The sequence below is a fragment of the Nyctereutes procyonoides genome, unplaced genomic scaffold (assembly GCF_905146905.1).
Source record: "Nyctereutes procyonoides isolate TBG_1078 unplaced genomic scaffold, NYPRO_anot_genome, whole genome shotgun sequence".
Taxonomy (NCBI): domain Eukaryota; kingdom Metazoa; phylum Chordata; class Mammalia; order Carnivora; family Canidae; genus Nyctereutes; species Nyctereutes procyonoides.
The window spans coordinates 35,396,855-35,415,203 of NW_026575047.1; the positions used below are offsets into that span (position 1 = coordinate 35,396,855).

The 18,349-nt window shown below is 47.2% G+C and overlaps 1 protein-coding gene across 1 annotated transcript; it reads right to left on the bottom strand.

Moving 5' to 3' along the window:
- Positions 1 to 1,270: 1,270 nt before the first annotated feature.
- LOC129510565 (cytochrome c oxidase subunit 8A, mitochondrial-like) lies at positions 1,271 to 1,661 on the bottom strand. The gene has a single exon (XM_055326789.1). It carries the CDS (start codon positions 1,659 to 1,661, stop codon positions 1,452 to 1,454), a length of 210 nt encoding a protein of 69 aa, XP_055182764.1. The 3' UTR covers positions 1,271 to 1,451.
- Positions 1,662 to 18,349: the final 16,688 nt, after the last annotated feature.

An 18,349-nucleotide genomic window follows, 5' to 3' on the forward strand; every position in this document is an offset into this window, starting at 1 on the left:
GATGGTAGGATGCAGGCAGGGACCTGTATTTCCATGGTTTTCATTTTGTGTGGTGGAATGTAGCATTTGTGACACATGCTTTTTCCCTTACAGTCCAGAGATGAATGTCCCTCTGGGTATCTCTGTAGACAAATGTTCTATCAACAGGATCCATGAAGGAACAAATGGCACAGGCAAACATGAATAATTTGAGAAGGATTTAATAAAGGGGGAGATTATAGCGGGGTGCAGGTGAGGGGCATCGTGCAGGGACCTGGGACCTGTACAGCCCAAAGAGACAAGGACAGGGGCCGGTTCCAGGCATCTGGAAGGCACTTTGACAGGAGTAATGACCTTGCTCATGACACAGTGACCTGAAGGCATGCCCACAGGGTGATAGCAGGAGAATAGACACCCTGGCACTCGTGTCTTCCTCTTGCTGGGCCTCCCACTGGCCACACCCGAGAGGAAGCCAGAGGCCAGGGAGCACATTGAGGCTGCGGGTGCAAGTGAGGCTCCTGGGTGCAGAGGAGAGTGGGGAGGGTGGAGGGAGATCCCAGGCACACTGACTTGGACTGGACAGTCTCTAGCAGACACTTGCTATCACCTATTCCATCTACTGTGCCCGCTGGTCCTTCAGGTAGAGGAGGACTCATCTCCCTATGGACCCCCAGGCCCTGGTGGGTGACCCAGGCCTGTGTGTGAGCCACATAACTGCCCTGTTTCTCTGGTGTGAGAAACACCCTCTGTTGGCCCTTGACATCCAATGGTCAGAAGAGGAAAGGCAGGACAAGGCAGGACCGTCTCAGCAATGGGAAGAGAGTGCTCATTTCTTCCGAAGGTTTGCAGCAGTTGGCTGTAGCCAACCACCATTCCCGGGGTGGGGAACGTCCCCGTGGGAGGGCAGCCCCGGCCCGGCCGTCACACTCCGGATGCACCGTAGTGGATTTCTCCAGCATGGAAAGTCCAGGAGAAAGGCCACGTCTTTCCAGAGAGTTATGAAGATGGAGCTACTTTGATAAATCATAAAAGTAATACATGCTCATGGTAAACATGTCAACATGAAAAATACAGAATGGCATACAACAAAAAATAAAATACTTTTGGTTCCCGCCCCCCCCACCTACCTCCCTAGGTTGTGGGGGCTCACTTACCGGTCTTGTGTCTTGAAATCAAAAACTATACCGGATTCTTCTATTTCTTTCCATAATTTTATATGCAATAAAAACACTTTTTTTTCAAGGTTTAAATAGACTTTATTGTGACAAGGAGGGCCTACTGAGTGGGGCCTTATAAACCAAAATGTTTGGTCCCAGGATGTCACCATGGAGAAATCAAGAGGTCATGATTGTAGAAGAGGTCACTGTAATTGAAGGACATGATCCATGGAAGGCCGGCCAGGAATGCAGCAGACATGATCAGGACAGGCCAGGGGTGGTCAGGTCACAGGGTGAGGGACAGGACAGCCCCCTTCACTCCCACTTCTTGTAGCTCTCCAGATGTGACAGGACCCAGCCCGATGGCAGGAGGAAACACAGGAAGCAGGAGGTGAGCCCAACGGCAACATCCATGGTCCCGAGCTGCTCCTGTGGCAGCTTGGAATGGATCTGGGCACGCTGCACCGGGAGCCGCTGGGTGAGGCCTGTTAGGCCCCTCAGCAGCTGTGGCATCAGCACAGACATGACCACACAGAATGACTCCAAAACACTTTTTAAACGTAGGTGGGATCGCATCGTGTGTGCTGTTTTGCACCTAGTTTTATTTTGTTTGGCTCTGGGCATCTGACCAACATCCAGGCTGTCAGCTAGAGTTATGGTCACTTTCTGAAGACCGGGCCATCTCGCTGAGGCCCCTCACCCCTCACCCCCCCCCCAGTCACTTGTTCAGCAGCCCCTTTGTCCTTGAGATGACCTCCCTGGGTCTTTGTTCTTTGGAACTAACAACAGGCCAATTAACACCAATCTGAATCCGCCATCCGGCACCATCCATTTGCTCCCTATTCAGTCTACTATCAGGTAATTATTGTCTGTGCTGGACAATGAGCACAGGACAGTAGGGACCAGACAGGCAGAGAATCTGCCTCCACTCCCCTCTGTGTCTCTAGCGGTGGTGGACATGGGGGATCAGTAAGCGGCTGTCTCCCTAATTCTTTCCTGGTCGGCCAGAGAAAGCCAAGATTTCTTGCTGAGTACAGCATTCTACTTCCTTAGAATTCATATTTAAACATCAAAAGGGCCTCCATTTATTTATTTATTTATTTATTTAATTATTTATTTATTTATTTATTTAAGACACAGAGAGACAGGCAGAGACACAGGCAGAGGGAGAAGCAGACTCCCTGTGGGGAGCCTGATGTGGGACTCCATGACCCCGGGACCTTCGGGTGATGACCTGAACCAAAGGCAGATGCTCAAACACTGAACCACCCAGGAGCCCCAGATCATAGTTCTTGTCTTTTCTTTTATTAATGTGACGTATCACGTTGATTGATTTGTGATTGTTGAACCACCCTTGCATCCCAGGAATAAATCCCACTTGGTCGTGGTGAATAATCCTTTTAATGTACTGTTGGATCCTATTGACTAGTATCTTGGTGTGTATTTTGACATCCGTGTTCATCATGGGTATTGGTCTGTAATTCCCCTTTTTGACGGGGTCTTTGTCTGGTTTTGGGAGTCAAGGTAATGCTGCCTTCACAGGATGAGTTTGGAAGTTTTCTTTTCATTTCTATCTTTTGAAACAGCTTCAGTAGAATAGGTATTATTTCTTCTTTAAACGTTTGATAGAATTCCCCTGGGAAGCCATCTGGCCCTGGACTCTTGTTTCTTGGGAGGTTTTTGATGACTGCTTCAATTCTCTTGCTGGTTATTGGCCTGTTCAGGCTTTCTATTTCTTCCTGTTTCAGTTTTGGTAATTTAGAAGTTTCCAGGAATGCATCCATTTCTTCCAGATTGCCTAATTTGTTGGTATGTAGTTGTTCATTATATGTTCTTAAAATCCATTTGTATTTCCTTGCCGTTGGTTGTGATCTCTCCTCTTTCATCCATGGTGTTATTAATTTGAGTCTTTTTTCTTTTTAATAAGTCTGGCTAAGGGTTTATCTATCTTATTAATTCTTTCAACAAACCAATTCCTAGTTTCATTGATCTGTTCTACTGTTCTTCTGGTTTCTCTTTCATTGAGTTCTGCTCTAATCTTTATTATTTCTCTTCTCTTGATTTTTCTTTAAATACATGATTTTTTTTAAAGACTGGCCAAGTTATTAAACAGGATTTTTATTACTTCTGGCACTCATCCCCTTATTTTTTTTTCTGGTGGTATATTGTCAAGAAGAAACCATAATACAACTTACAAAAATTTGCTTTGCAGACAAAGTAGCCAGTAAGGAGATGAATATCTGGGTGTTTGATTGGAAATTGTCTGGACAGGCGCAATCAGAGGGATTGTGATTCCAGTGTAAGGTTTGTCCTGTTCCCAGTGCCTAACATATGTGGGATCGGCCAGAAGGCCTGCAAAGGAGGCATCTGCCAGCTGAGTTCCTTTTCTGTGAAAATTAAAAAGGAATGAAATGTTCTTATCAAGCAGACACCCTCATTATTGATCATTAGTAAATACAGACAGATGAAAAGTTGTCTGTTTGAACAATAAGCAATTTAGGATCATGTCAGAATGTGATGCTTTGGGGAAAGGCCAAGCGAACAATAGGAATAATGTTGTTGCTTTAAGATTCTTTATAGCATTTCGTTTATTTTTTCTTAAATATTGGAAAGTATAAAGTAAAAAATATGACTTTAGACACACACACACACACACACACACACACACACACAAAGAAACCCAGAGGAAAATTAAAAAAAAACAAACAGACCAATTCTAAGCATATGGAATAGCATGTGCAAATGTCCAGGAGTGGGGGCCAGTACTGTATGAGGGAGGGAAGTGGAGACTGGAGTCCTGCCCAAGATAAGGCTGGAGGGACAGGCAGGTCAGACCATGGCAGCACCTTGTAGGCCACAATAAGAAGTTTGGGCTTGGGCAGCCCGGGTGGCTCAGCGGTTTAGCGCCGCCTTCAGCACAGGGCCTGATCCTGGAGACTCGGGATCGAGTCACACGTCGGGCTCCCTGCATGGAGCCTGCTTCTCCCTTTGCCTATGTCTCTGCCTCTCTCTCTCTCTCTCTCTCTCTCTCTCTCTCTCTGTCTCTCATGCATAAATAAATAAGATCTGGAGATCCCTGGGTGGCGTAGCGGTTTGGCGCCTGCCTTTGGCCCAGGGCGCGATCCTGGAGACCCGGGATCGAATCTCACGTCGGGCTCCTGGTGCATGGAGCCTGCTTCTCCCTCTGCCTGTGTCTCTGCCTCTCTCTCTCTCTCTGTGTGACTATCATAAATTAAAAAAAAAATAAAAATAAATAAATAAATAAATAAATAAATAAATAAATAAGATCTTTAAAAAAAAAGAAGTTTGGGCTTTATCTTGGAGCAGTGGCAAGCCTTTGGGAGGGCATCAAGCAGAATGTGCGTATGTGTAAAGTAATCAGATTTGCATTCTAAAAGATGTCCCTAGCTACAGAATGAGGGTTGAACTTGGGCAAAGTAGGGGGACACAAGAGGATGCATGAAGAGCCATGTCAAGGCTTTTGGAACATTCCAGGCAGAGGTGACGCTGGTGTGGTTCAGGGAGTAGAGGATGTAGTGCATCACTTCATCGTCTGCCCCTTGCCTCTGGATTCTTTGGTTGGTCCCATTTGTTTTGTTTTGCTTGGTTTTATTTTTTTCTATAACCAGCAGGTTTGCCACGAGCATTCTTACATATCTTGGTAACCTTTGGTCTGTGTCACTGTAAGGTAACTTTCTAGCTGTGGAACATGCATGGTTTCACAAACACACAAAATGTGGGTAGCTATTGCTCAAGTGCCATTCCCAAATGTTGCATCAGTTCACACACACACCGTGGTGAGTGCCAATGCCTGCACACTCTTGCTAGCATTGGCATTTTCTGCTAATATGAAGGATAAAATATGGCATCTCATTTTTAAAAATTTTCTTTTTAAAAAGTTACAAATGAGATTGAACACGTTCATTTGCTCATTCGGTCATCTGAGTCTACTTTTCTATGAAGTGTCCCACCCTTTGCCCACTTTTCAATCAGGTTGACAAGGCTTTTTCTTTTCTTTTCTTTTTTAAGATTTTATTTATTTATTTGTGAGAGACAGAGGCAGAGACATAGGCAGAGGGAGAAGCAGGCTCCCTGCAGGGAGCCCAATGTGGGACTCGATTCCAGGACCTCAGGATCACTGAGCCACTCAGGTACCACTCTCTTTCTGATTTCAGTGGGTGTAAAGAGGTGCCTTTTTGTGGTTTTGGTTCTCATTTCCTCAATGGCTAATGATATTGAACATCTTTTCGTGGGCTCATTTTCTATTTGTCCATCTTCTTTGGAGAAACGTCTATTTAGATCATTTGCCCAATTTTTAAATAGGTTGTCATTTTATTATTGAGTTTAAGAGTTCTCTATATATTCCAGATAAGAGCTCCTTATCAGACCTAGAACTTACAGCTGCATGCGTGTGTTCCTAGCTGAGCAGATTAGAATCCACCTTGGGACTCTGCTGTTGAAATCACAGGGAGAGACCTTTTGTTTTCCTGCTACCCACAAGCTAGCCGCACATTTATTTTAAGCATAAATTCAACCAGAGCAACTCCCACTATTCTTTCTGGGCTGTGAGGGAAAAAGCCACCTGCAGTTGGGGAGAAAGGACCCAACATGAAAAGAGGAGCCGAGGTGAGTGGTGGCAAATCAGTCAGGGCTGACCTGTGCTAAATGCTGGTGTCCAGCCAGATGTAAAGCAAAGAGACACCTGGATTTTTCAGATATGCAAGTCAATATCCTTGTATATTTTTTCTTCCCATAGCTTAAGTTGAGTTTTATCTCTTATAATCAAAAGTCCTGAACAGTCTAGGAAATGCGAGCATGTCTGTTCTACTAAGGGCTATTTAGTTTTAAAAATCAAAGATGTGGGGCAGCTGGGTGGCACAGCCCTTGAGCATCTGCTTTTGGTTCAAGGCATGATCCCCGGGTCCTGGGATCAAGTCCCACATCGGGCTCCCCACAGGGAGCCTGCTTCTCCCTCTGCCTGTGTCTCTGCCTCTCTCTGTGTTATAAATAAATAAATAAATAAATAAATAAATAAATAAATAAATAAATAAAATCTTTAAAGAAATCAAGGATGCATATTGGAATTTGTGAAGGACCCATTACAATATTCTTATGCTTTCTCTCCATTGACCTGTTAATGTATTAATAGATTTCCCAATATCGAACTACATTTTGGTCTAAGGATGGGTCCCCCTTGGTCATTAAGAAAACATATTTGCTGCCTTTTAAAAAAGACTTCAGAGCACTATTCCTAAGTACAGGGTCAGTGGGGAGGAGTCTGGAAACTAATGGGTCATCATCCACACCTAGGCGGCCGACAAAGTTTGTTTGGCCCCGGAGTGTTTCAGAATTGGGGGAGTCAAACCATAGCTCAGCTTTTCTTGAAAAGCCAGTTGTTTCAGTGAACCTGGGTTTCCATGTGGTGGACCAGCTGGGGTGGAGGGCAGTCACCTGAGCACTCACTGGCCACGCTCTGCAGTCCCCGGGGCCAGTGCTAGCAAGTGTGCACACCGGTCATCTTGGTCAGTCAGGGTCATGCATTTTAGTCACCTGCTTGGCCTGTGAGGTCACTTGAATTTGTGCCTCCTTGAATTTTCCTTTTTTTGGTGCCATTCTTTCCTAGTAGTTGTGGCTCTGGAACAGGATGACGTGTTCTTTGTTGGAAGGTTAGAAGAATGCACATGCTGGGAGAATGCACCTGTGAGAATAGCTGGCTTAGGTGTACGTCAGAAGTATCACTTTCATTTTGTCCCAAACTTGTTTCCCGTCCAGACTCATCTGGGCCTGTGGGCCTTCCTGTCATGGCTGCTGCCTGAGAACTGCTCCAGTGTCCACCGCCTGCCTTCCTGTGGCCTGAGGGCGCCGTGTGTAGAGAGGACACATCAGAGAGGCGTGGGCAGCCCTTGCCTTTGATCTGAAATAGTTTCCTGTACAGCTCCAGGCTCACCTTCCAAACACGGGGGTGCGCCTCCGTTTCCCGGGAGGTAGAAGACCCATCTCTGACCTTCATATCCTTCTTCCAGCTCAGCCCAGATCCCTGGAGACTGGTGTGAACAGCCCTCAGCCACTGTCCCCTTTCCACTGGCTGCCCAGCTAGCGGGGGGCTCCCTCGGTCAGGGCCCCACTGCGCGCTTCCCCAGGCTGTGCCCCAACCCGGTCCGTCAACTTCACTCCAAAGTAGAGGCTGTTGGTGTGGATTCTAAGGCTGCTCCCCACCCCTCTTGACCTCCTCTTTCTCCCTCTAGCCTGGAAGGCAGGGGAGCAGTTCATGTCACCCTGCTCTGGCATCTTTCATCTTTATTCTTTGTTGTCATTTTTAGAGGTGTGTGCTTTCCAAGGTTAAGGACATCTGAGTTTGTGGGAAGGCAAGACATGGTCCTGAACGCTTAATAAGGCAGGGTCGCGCCCTGTGTTGGTCAGGATCCAGGGAAGGAAGGTGAGCGTGTGGTGTGATCTGCGGCAGAACTTCCAGTTACTCTACAACTCACAGTTTGTTCGGGTAAATACTCAGCATTCTTGACAAATAATGTTGTGAGAAATGACTCAGTTGCACAGATTTACGTCTTGTTGAGGAGGGATGTGTGAGTGTCTGAGTGTGGAGCAGAGATAACAGGATCGTGGATATTTATAAGATGATAAAAAAAAAAAGATCTGATCAGACCTCGTGCTTCTGGGTCGACTGTAGCCGGAAAGCGTGGTTTGAGGCCATATTTTCAGGGACCCGTGTGAACATGAGCTGTGTTCGACAGGACTGTAGTGGACATCTATGGCTTTTGTCTGTTTGGTTCTTTCTTTTGTCCTGTGGTAAGAGAGCATGACCTCCTGGCCAAGGGGATGAACATATGATCTCAGCCAGAGAAAGTCCTCCAATGGGCTTTTTCCGATGGGATCTGGGAGAGAGAGGCTGCTTTTCTTAGTGTCAGAGTGCTCTGGCCCATGTGACAATGAATGTGAAGAGGAATGAAACCAACATAACGACCGAGAGAGAGAGAGAGAGAGAGTTCAAGGGCCAGTCTTCTCTGAGGTCTGCTGCCTTCCCACGACCTGGCTGTGGACTTGATTATCCAACTCCACTGAGCTCCCTGGAGTCAGGTTTGGAGAATTTGCAGAACCCCGACTGATGGACAACCCCCCCCCCCCCCGCCACTCGGGGGCAGGTGTCAGAGGCTGTGCGAAGTCACAGCTCTTACACTGGCTCCATACTTCCGGTTCCTGAAGAATGAGAGCCACTGGTTTGTCACAGAAGATGTTAGAGCAGATTCTCTGTTAGAACAGCAGTGTGACTACTGTTGCTTTAGTGAGCAGGGTTTTCATTTTGGATATTGAGTCAAAAAGGGGTCATGAAGGTAGGTGCCTGAGAGAACCAGGGGTCAGAAGAAGAAGGATGCTCTCTGCGTTCCCTTGCAGCGAGGGGTCCCTCTGGACGTGATATGGCCATGGGGTCAGGGGTTGAGATGGGAAGAACTGTGGAGGAAGGAATCTGCCTCTTCTGAGCTTCAGAGGGGGTGCTCTGTATTATTGCCAAAAGATTTCAGACCCTCCTTAGGGTGACCACCTACCTGTCCTGATTTTTCTGGAACAGAAGGGCCTTACCAAGATGTGGGATTTTCTCTACTAAACCCGGAAAACCCACGTGAACTGGGACAAGTTGTCTCTGGGTTGTTGCTTCTGTGAAAAATTTGTAGTTAGGCTCTGTGAGTGGAGGTTTGTCATGGGAGGTGAGTTGAGTTTTTGTTTTCTTTTCTGACCTAGCAGTAGAGAAACAGAAATTTTGAAATGCGCGATAACTTCCCTGAACTGAAGATCACATGTTCAAAATGTGAGTGGGTGAACAGAAGGGTTCTCAAGGCAGCTTGGAGATGCAAAGCCTGAGAGATGTGCTCTCATTCAGGAAGACTGGAGCACAAGTGACAGGACAGCATGAGACCACTGAGCTTCTTTGGGTCGAGAAGGATGGAAGGAGAACACAAGCCCCAGAGCAGAGAGGCTGCTGAGGGCTTGGGTGGCTGCCTGGGAGTGAAGGGGAGTGAAGGAGCGAAGCCTCCATGGGAAGAACTTCAGGCTGTGTAGACACTGCCTTCCAGCCGTGAACTTGGAACAGCTTAGAGAAGCCTATCATGGCCATCTTGAATCTGTCTAGAATGGCTGCCTCTGTCGTGCTAGAGATTAAATCAGGATGAGCTTAGGTGTCACCATTGGGTTCCCTGATCAATGCACCTTGTTTCCTATTTTTTTTTCTGACACACAGGGAAGCCTTGGGTTTCTGGAAATTGTTAAAGTCATGTTTCTCCCTCCTCAACTCAGTTATAGACTTTGTAAAAGTATAGGGTAGAAAAGAATGGGTAAAAAAGTCTCTAAATTTCCACAAATCCAGACATGCTGCTAATAATTTCATTCATGATTTTCCAGTTTTTAAAATGCATGTGCTTTTTAAAAGTGGGATTATACTATTTCATTTTGCAACCTGATTTCTTTCACATATGTGCTTTCTAAGCATAAAATGTGCACATAGATACACATAACATTAGAAGCACATCCTACACTTACTCAGGATCTTGTTTTTACCCTGCGCCATTTGTGCATGTCATTATATCTTTTGGAAATCTACTTGTGGTGGCACACAACACTGCTACGTGTGAATGCAAAATCATCTGGTTAAGCATCTTTCTGTTGGGGATTTGACCTCTTTCTAATTTTTGATATTAAATGCTCCACGGAAGCATGTATGGATCATGCTGGTTCCATGGATCCATGTATCCTGGAGTGACTCTGCTTACTTCCCTATTATTTCCTTAGGCTAGATTTCTCAAGGTAGCTTAAGGAAGACACACGTATTTAAAGCTCTTATTACATATCGACCAATTGTTTTCCAGAAAGATTCAGCCTGTTTATGCACTTTCCCTGAGCACATGATAATTTTTCTTTTTGCCTTTACTGATTGAACTCTCCAACTCTAGCCAGAGTTCCATATAACCTTAAGAAAATATTTGCCAAAAAAAAAGAAAATATTTGCCAATTTGATGAATTAATAATAAAAGGTATTTTAGTTAGCATTTGTTTGATTAGTAGTGGGGTTGATTTTTGTAATGGATTTATTCTTATTCTTTTGTGAAAACTCTTATTTTTGTCCATTTTTTTCTAAGTGGTCTTGATTTTTTCCTAATTAGCTCATACAGATTATGAATACTAATCCTTTACCATTTTATTGCAAGTTTGCAATTCATTGTCTTCTAATTAAATTCAGAACTCTTTTGTTCTACGCTCAAAATGTTTTATTATTTATTATTTATTTATTTATTTATTTATTTATTTATTTTTACTCAAACTGTTTTAAAGTCAAATTAAGGACAGCCCTCTTGGGTCCCCTCCCTCATCGGGAACTTTGTACTATTACTTTACTATTGCTCAATACATTTTGAAAAACAAAAAACAAAAAACAGTCAAGTTGGCCTTTTTCTGTGAGTTTGTTTCATTGCATTTATCCTTAGAAAGTTCTTACATTAAACTTCACTTATATAGTATTTTGATTATTTTATGGTTTCATTTTTTTTAATATTTGACTCTGAAAAATCTTTTTTTTCCCTGTAATTTTGAAGTAATTAAAAACACAAAAAGTGCAGAAGCTAATTTAACTAATACTCGTATAACTTATCAGTGGCCTTTAACAGATGCTATAATTTTGGCTCATTTTCTTCCAGTATCTATAATGCCAGAAACCAAATGTTCCTAAAATCCCGAGTGTGCCCTTCTCTGGCCCCAGTTCTCCCTACACCTCCTCAGAACAAGCCCCATCATGAAACCTGTGGATGCCCCCAGGCCCGAGTCTCTATGCTTTTGTTCTATTTTACACCCTGAAAACAATAGAGAACATTATTTCACATATATTAAAAAAAGGTGAAGAAATCCTATCATATTAATATATTCTGTGGCTTTTTTTTTTTTAACCCCAGATGGTGTTTTTTGAGACGTGTTCACTTGGATGCTTGGACCTGGCATATTGGACAGTGTGATCACCCAGCACTTGAGTTGATCCTGTCCTCTGATCTGTTCCCCCAGGGGACCGCACGGGGTGCATCTGGCTGCTTCCCTTCAGCCCACCTTGTACACAATGGGACTGTGAAGGGTTGTCTTCGAATGTGGGGTCTCTGAGATGGGGTTCAGTGGGCAGGAGGGGGCCTGGGGACTATTCTTGGATGGACACTGGTGGCAGAGAAGGGCAGGAGGCAGGTGAGCTGTGGGAAAATCAGGCCATGATTCAGTGTCTGGAAGGCCCTGCCAACCCCACAGAGGCCTCCCAAATGGGGAGGACCCTCTCCTCAGAGTTGCCATGAGTTGGTGTGGACATCGGGGCCTTCACCCCTCTGCATGTAACAGTCACTCAATGTGAGCCGCACTTGGCAAGGAGTGTGATCTTGGGCACAGCTGCTGGTTTCAGCCAAGCCTTGTTCAGAAGAGGGCCGAGCGCCACCAGCATGTCCAGCAGCTGGTGATTCAGTCCTTCCATCCTGAAGGGGTATCTGGGCAGCGCATCTCAGTGTCCATTGCTCTCGTCCTGTTCCTTCCCCACCTAGAGAATCAGACATTCTCTGCAACACTGGAGGGCTGAGATCTCCGGGGGAAATGGAGCCACTGATGACCTTCTCTCTAGGCCCTCCTGATCCAGGTGTAGAGTGTTTGGTAATTCTGCTGCAGACCTGACCCACTTACATTTAGGACTATTTTTTCCTCAGCGGTTCAACCTCCTTTGGTCCTATCTGTACTCTGTGTTGAAAAAAAAAAAGTCTGAAGTTATTGGCATGTAGATTGGCTCATTTGTTCATTCACAAATATTTATTGAATGTCTACAGTGTACCCAGGCATAGCTCCAAGGGTTGTAGATACAGTATTCAGCTATTACATCAGAGGGAAAGGCAGACAGTAAACTAACACAAATGTATAATGTAATGATAGGAATAAATTAAGTGGAAAAAGATCAGGTCAGATGTAAGGGTTAGAGAGGGAGGAAAGGAGGCATACATTTGTTTAAATAGGGACCTTGGAAAGCTTTTCTGATAAAGTGACATTTAGGTAGAGACCAAAAAGAAATGAAGGAGTGGTAAGTATGAGTTTTGGGAGAAGGACGTTCTAGGCAGAGGTACAGTGTGTGCAAAGGCCCTGTGGCAGAAGAAAGCTGGCATGTTCAAGAAACATCCAAAAGGTCAGTGTTGCTGGATCAGGGTGAGGAAGGGAGGCATAGCAGATGCTCACAGAGGTTGCCAGGTCACACCATAGGAGTCCCTGTAGAGGATCCTAGGGAGTTTCTCTTTTACCCTGATTACGATGAGAGCCTTGGTAGAGTTTGAGGTGGCAAGTGAGATGACCTGACTTAGGATTTAAAAGAAGCACTCTAGCAGCTATGTGAGGGATAGAGATTCAGGAGCCAGGAATGGAAGCGAGAGGAATTCCTGCAGGAGTCCAAGAAGACAGGGCTTCATCTGGGAGATCGGGTGCGTCATATCCAGAGCCCTAGATGGACCAGGTCCACTAAGGAGTGTGAGTATCGATGGGGATGAGGTCCCAGGCCTGAGTCTCATGGCTCGCCAGTGGATGGAGGTCAGAGAGAAGGTGAGGCCAGTGGAGAGCCAACAGGAGAAAAACTGGACAGCGAGCTGCCCTTGGAAGCGTGGGAAGGCAGCGTTCCAGCATGAGGGTGAGATCGCGGGGTCAAGGCCGCTACAAGGCTGCTAAGGGCACCGCCCCGGCCCTACCGGCCTCTAGAGCCGTTGCTTGGCCATCCCCACTGGAATCCGGAGGCAGGGAACTTCAACATGTGCACTCCAACCTTGTCTTGGTCGGCCTTGTTAGATACGATCTGTGAATGGAATGACTTGTTTTGAAGAGACGGGGTCACTGTATTTGAAGACAGAGCCCTCCTCTCTGCAGCCCCCCGGGGGACTCTTCCCAGGAGGTGGGCTCCGGGGCTGCTGCCTCCCCCAGTGCATCTGCAGCCCCGCCGGGGGCGTGCACCTCCCAGGCAGTCCCGTCCTCTGGCTGCACTTGTTCATGCACCGCCCTGAGCTCCTTCTGCTCCTTACTTTGTTGTAGACCTCGTTACAGCCCTCGTGGCTTGGGGCCCAGCTTCCTGAACTCTGTGGATTCTCATTTTATGTGAGACGTAAAATGTCCTTTCCCTAAATATAATTTTCGACTTTATTAAAACTCTGTCTAATCTGGTTTTTGGCAGAGGATGCACAGGGCTGTATTTATTGGCCATACGATTATCTACTTAAGCAAGGAGAAAAGAAATCAGAGCTATTTAATGAGGTCCAAAGCCAAGGCAGCCCCTGGAGTTCCCTTTGGGCTCTGCCTTTTTTGAATTACAATGGAAACTCATACTGTGGGTGGAGAGAAACAGGGCTGCCTTGGAGGCAAAGAATGGCCACCCCTGTCTCTGGAGCATGGTGATGAGCCTTGCTCCCACTGAAGCCAGAGGTGGGGGCTCCTCTGTCCTCATTGGGTGTTAAGCTAACGCCTGCAAGGGACGCCTGGGTGGCTCAGTGGTTGAGGGTCTGCCTTCAGGTCAGAGCGTGATCCTGGAGTCTAGGGATCGAGTCCCACATTGGATTCCCCACGGGGAGCCTGCTTCTCCCTCTGCCTGTATTGCTGCATCTCTCTATGTCTCTCATGAATAAAAAAATCTTTAAAAAAAAAAAAGCTATCCCCTGCAATACCTGGGAGAGTTTGTTTCTTGCTGCTTGGCAGACAGAACTTGCCTCTGGGGCAAGACTCACGGATCCCCAGGTCACCACTGCTCCAAGGCTTCTTTGCAAAGAAGGTGGCCTGCAGGTTCGGTATGCTCTGGTGGATCAGACTCTACCAAACCCCAGGTTATGAGAGGTTGAGAAGCAGCACCTGGATGGGGACATTACAATCGCAGACTTTGGAAAAAGCTCTGAAAGCCTTTATCCCCACACACATTCCTTTGTATTTTTGTAAAGCTTACCAAAGTGCTCCCTAACCCGCCTCACTTCACTGGAGCTGCCCCATTCCCAGGTGGCTTAGGAGAAATATCCTTTTCTGCTTAAGACAAAAGCTGTCTGCATTCATGCCCGTCTTCCTGGAGAGTGGCGTCTTTCATGGGAATGGATGGTTTCTTGTTGAGGAAGCACCTTGGTGAGGTGAGGTCGAGAAGGATGAAGCCACCTGAGCACAGCCTGGCTGGCAGGACAAGCTCAAGGGACCCCGAACTGCTCCATGTAACCCCACGGAAGAAATGTGGGTTTCCTAAGGTAGTCCCAGAAAAACAGGAAGCCAAGCGGGCTTATGGGGGCCTGCGGGTTCCCTTCTTTGTCTTGTTCTTCTTGCAGAGCCCCTGGCATATACTAGGTGCTCTATGGAACATTTGTAGGATCAGTGGCAGAGAGGGGGGATGTTACGAGCTGCTGGGGAGCATCCAGATCAATCTTTAACAGTTGGGGCTCTGGGAGTTCACACCATGCAGCTCGGACATCAGAAGGAAGGATACGGGACCCAGAAAGACTAGAATTGGAAACCCATTTCACTGATGGGAAGCTGAGCCCAGAGATGTCAACTGATGAGTGTAAAGTTAAGAAGTCCGAGTAGGAGCATTAAGGCTTGACCTATATAGCCCTGCTTATTTGTTACAAGGGTGGTCACTTCATCCGCCCTGGCAGATCCTAGGCTCTGAGCGCTTTTTTGGGGTCGTGGTCTCACTTTATTGAAGAGTAAAAGAACATGGAGTGGGTGTGGTGAGTCCATAAATGACTACGTATTAAACTATTGTTCTCTGGGGAGGAGCTAGAGCTCATCACAGCAGTGTGTGTGTGTGGGGTGTCTTGGGGAATAAAGCCCTGGGTTGGAAAGCAGGAGACCTGGCCTGTTGTCTGAGCTACACCCCAGCTCACTGCTCAGCCCTGGGCAAGTCACTTCCTCTTTGTAGATCCTTGACCTTGGGATCTATCATGAGAGATCTTTTTAGACTTTGTCCACTGTTCCTAGCTCACATTTCTGTCCTCGAGCACTGGATCCCCAGAGTCTCTAGAGGCCCCTCCATGCTCATTTCTGTCAGTCCTGGATGTCAGAAGTGGTGGTGGGAAGAAGGCCAGAGCCAGGCTGCACTCCAGATGGAAAGCCCCCTGCGGGCGGCCCACATTGCCTTTCTGTTCAGCTTTTTTAAGCTTCTCTGACTGCCACGTTCCCTGTGCTCTGCCCTAAGCCAGCTAAGGTTACCCAACTGACTGCTGAAGCCCAGGGATACTGGAAGCACCGCAGGTCTGAACCCAGTGCCGTGGCTACCTCGCCTTCCAGTGCGTTCCGCATGGACTCCGGGCTCATCTGCAGCCGCTGACCTTCCTGCTCCCAGGCCCAGCCCTGCGGTCCCCGCTTACCTGGGACTGAAGCAAGCATGGAGAGCTTAGCAACCCTCTCCATCCTCGCCCATCTCCCCACCCTCCCACCTGCCTCCAGAAGAGCCCCTTCTGCAAAGCCCACCCTGCACCTCTTCTTCTCCCTGCTGCTTCATTTCTCTCTGCCCAGGCGACATGCAAACTCCTATCTGCTGCCACCGCTTGGGCTGCTCCCTGGGAATTCCTGCTCTGGGTGCGCCTGTCACTCGCTCGGCCAGGCCTCCCCAGCAGGGTCGGAACTGCTTCTTTTCTGATTTCCTTTATTGAAAGCGTGGTACAGCTCCTTGCTCTGCAGTTTCTAAAGCACGGATGACACGGCTGTGTGTAAGAGACCTTCACCAAAGGTTTGGCGATAAGAGATGGGGATTCGAAAATACTCAGGAGAGGCAGTAACCACCCCAGCCCCACCCCGGCCTTTTTTAGTTCCACTTTTAGATTTTTTTTTCTAGATTCTGGATCACCTCCTTGTAGCTGGGATCCAGTCTGGGTAGGAGACATTTCTGTCACTATCTCTCTTCTCCAGGGCTTGGGGGTCCCCGAGCTTGTTTCTGTCAGTGAGGGGATTCCAAATTCCCGTTGGTGCGGGAGACGCTCGTCTTCTGCCCAGGCTCACCTTCCACCGCAGAACACCCGTCAGAGTGTTTCCATGAACAGGAACAGAATCGTCTGCTCCTTAATGGATGAGGATGGCTCAGGTTGCAGGCAGCTTATGAAGCAAATGTTTCCTTCTCTCCTATGAGTGGTCTTGCTGTCCCTGGTCACCTACTCCATTAGAGACACTGTATTTCCCTTCCAGCTTTTTTCTATTTCTATTCTTTTCTTTTATACTTCGAAGGTTGAGTGGGGCTCCTCCGCAGATATCATGGGGGATACTTAAGAGAATGCAGGTGCACGCAGCTTCTGTTCCACAGTATACGACTTTACCTTCACTCACTTAACATTTTCTGAGTGTGTCCTCCATGCCAAGGATTTTGACAAGTGCTGGAGATGTATCTGTGGAGAGATGCCATCCTCATCCTTCAGAGGGCACACGCTGGAGAAGGAGAGATCCACGCAGTAGTGATGACTGTGAACCGAATGCACAAGCGGAATTCATCTGGGGGCAGAAGAATGGGGTTTGAGACCTCGGTCTCTGTGTTGCTAACTTAGATACCCTGCAGAAGTCCCGCAAGATTGGAGCAGGTCTTCACAGAAGAGACAAATGTTTACACTCCACAGTGGGCAGGGTGGGACTTGAGACCCGGGCGTACCCGTGACTGGTGGAATGTCCCTTTCATTGGGCCATACGGCCTCTCACCAGTGAGATGGTCCAGAGAATTCCAAAAGTAGAGAAAAAAAATCATTGCAGATTTGAGCTTCCTTTATTCTTGGAAGGCCTATACAGGATACATTTAAAAGCACCCGTTTGCACGAGCATTATTTTTCGTGACTATCACTCTGATGAATAAACCAGAGATTTGGAGAGAAACATTTTTCCATGAACTGCGGAATTCATCAGAGCAAGGATACTAGTGGCTGCTTTGTGCTGGCACATCGTGAGATGTGGCAGAGAACAGAGGAGCCCGCTGGAGGGATGACTTTTGTCCTGCAGCAGATTTCCTCATCTATTTTCCTCATTCTTCAAACTTAAAAATTATTGAAGAGTCTGAACTTGTTGGAGAGACAATTTTTTTTAAGACCTCTACTCGTTGCTTGTAACTGTTCTATGACAAGTCTCCCATCTTTTCCCCCTTCATGCATCTCATGCAGATCTGAATGAAGCCTTGGTTTATAACTTTGTGACGTGTTGGGTTAGTGCTCACTGCATCTGAGTCCAGCCTGGCCTCAGCCCAAGGGATCTGGAGTGGATGGGCTTGAGCTTGCCTTTTGCATTCATCCTCTGCTCATGGGGGTCACCCTCCCCTCCGGTGTGTTTGGAGGTTGGTGCTGCCAACCAGCATCTGGGTACCGGATGCTCAGATGGTGCTCCTCCTTGGGGCCCATGAGTGAGTCCTGTGGAAGACCCTCTTGGAAGGGGCCTCTGCCCTGCATACTTCCCTGGTGTAGAAGATCCATTCTTACTTGGTGTGACCTCTTGTTATTCCCAGAAGCTCCCACTTTGATGGTCTGTCTCAGAGCCTCCCATGGGTGAGGTTCCCGCACCTGCTGGCCATCCCTTCTGCGTGGCATACCTGCAAGGAGGCTCAGTCCTGGAGGCTGTTCACCACTCTATGCAAATCCACAGAGCCCTGACTCACCAATTTGAGGAATTCAAATGGCCACCTGCTACCCCACTTTCCACCTGCCCCCAGCCCTGGCTCCAAGAGGCTGGAAGCGTGTCCACACCCGCTCTGTATGACAGCCATGCAACTGGCAGTAGGATGTCAATTTCCCTTTCTTTCAAGCTCCCACCCCCATCTGTGAATGGTTGCCTTGGACCACCTGTTTTTTTGGTATTGGAAGTGGAAAACCCCCAGAACTTCCAAAATAGTTGGATGAGTTCTGACTCCAATGATTCTTCCAGTTTCCTCCGTGTCCCCTGGGGTTGTCTGCTTAACAGATAGACTGGGGAGGGCAGGCAAAGCGATGGTTGGGCTCAGCTTCCTCTTAATCATCTCTGTAGGGGGGACGATGATTACTTAGAATGCAAAATATGGTTTTATTCAGCATGATTTCTCAGTTGCAGTGAACAAGTCCCACACGACACCCTACTGCAATTAAGGTAATTAACAATTCTCACTATATCAAACCAATGTATGAATTAATTTACAAGAGGCACAGATGAAGCCTATGAAGCTTCACCTCAGGTGGACTCCCTCCGATGGACCC

Bases quoted from the DNA above. Each gene is read 5' to 3' on its own strand.
- LOC129510565 (XM_055326789.1), bottom strand. From the start codon at position 1,661: ATGTCTGTGCTGATGCCACAGCTGCTGAGGGGCCTAACAGGCCTCACC.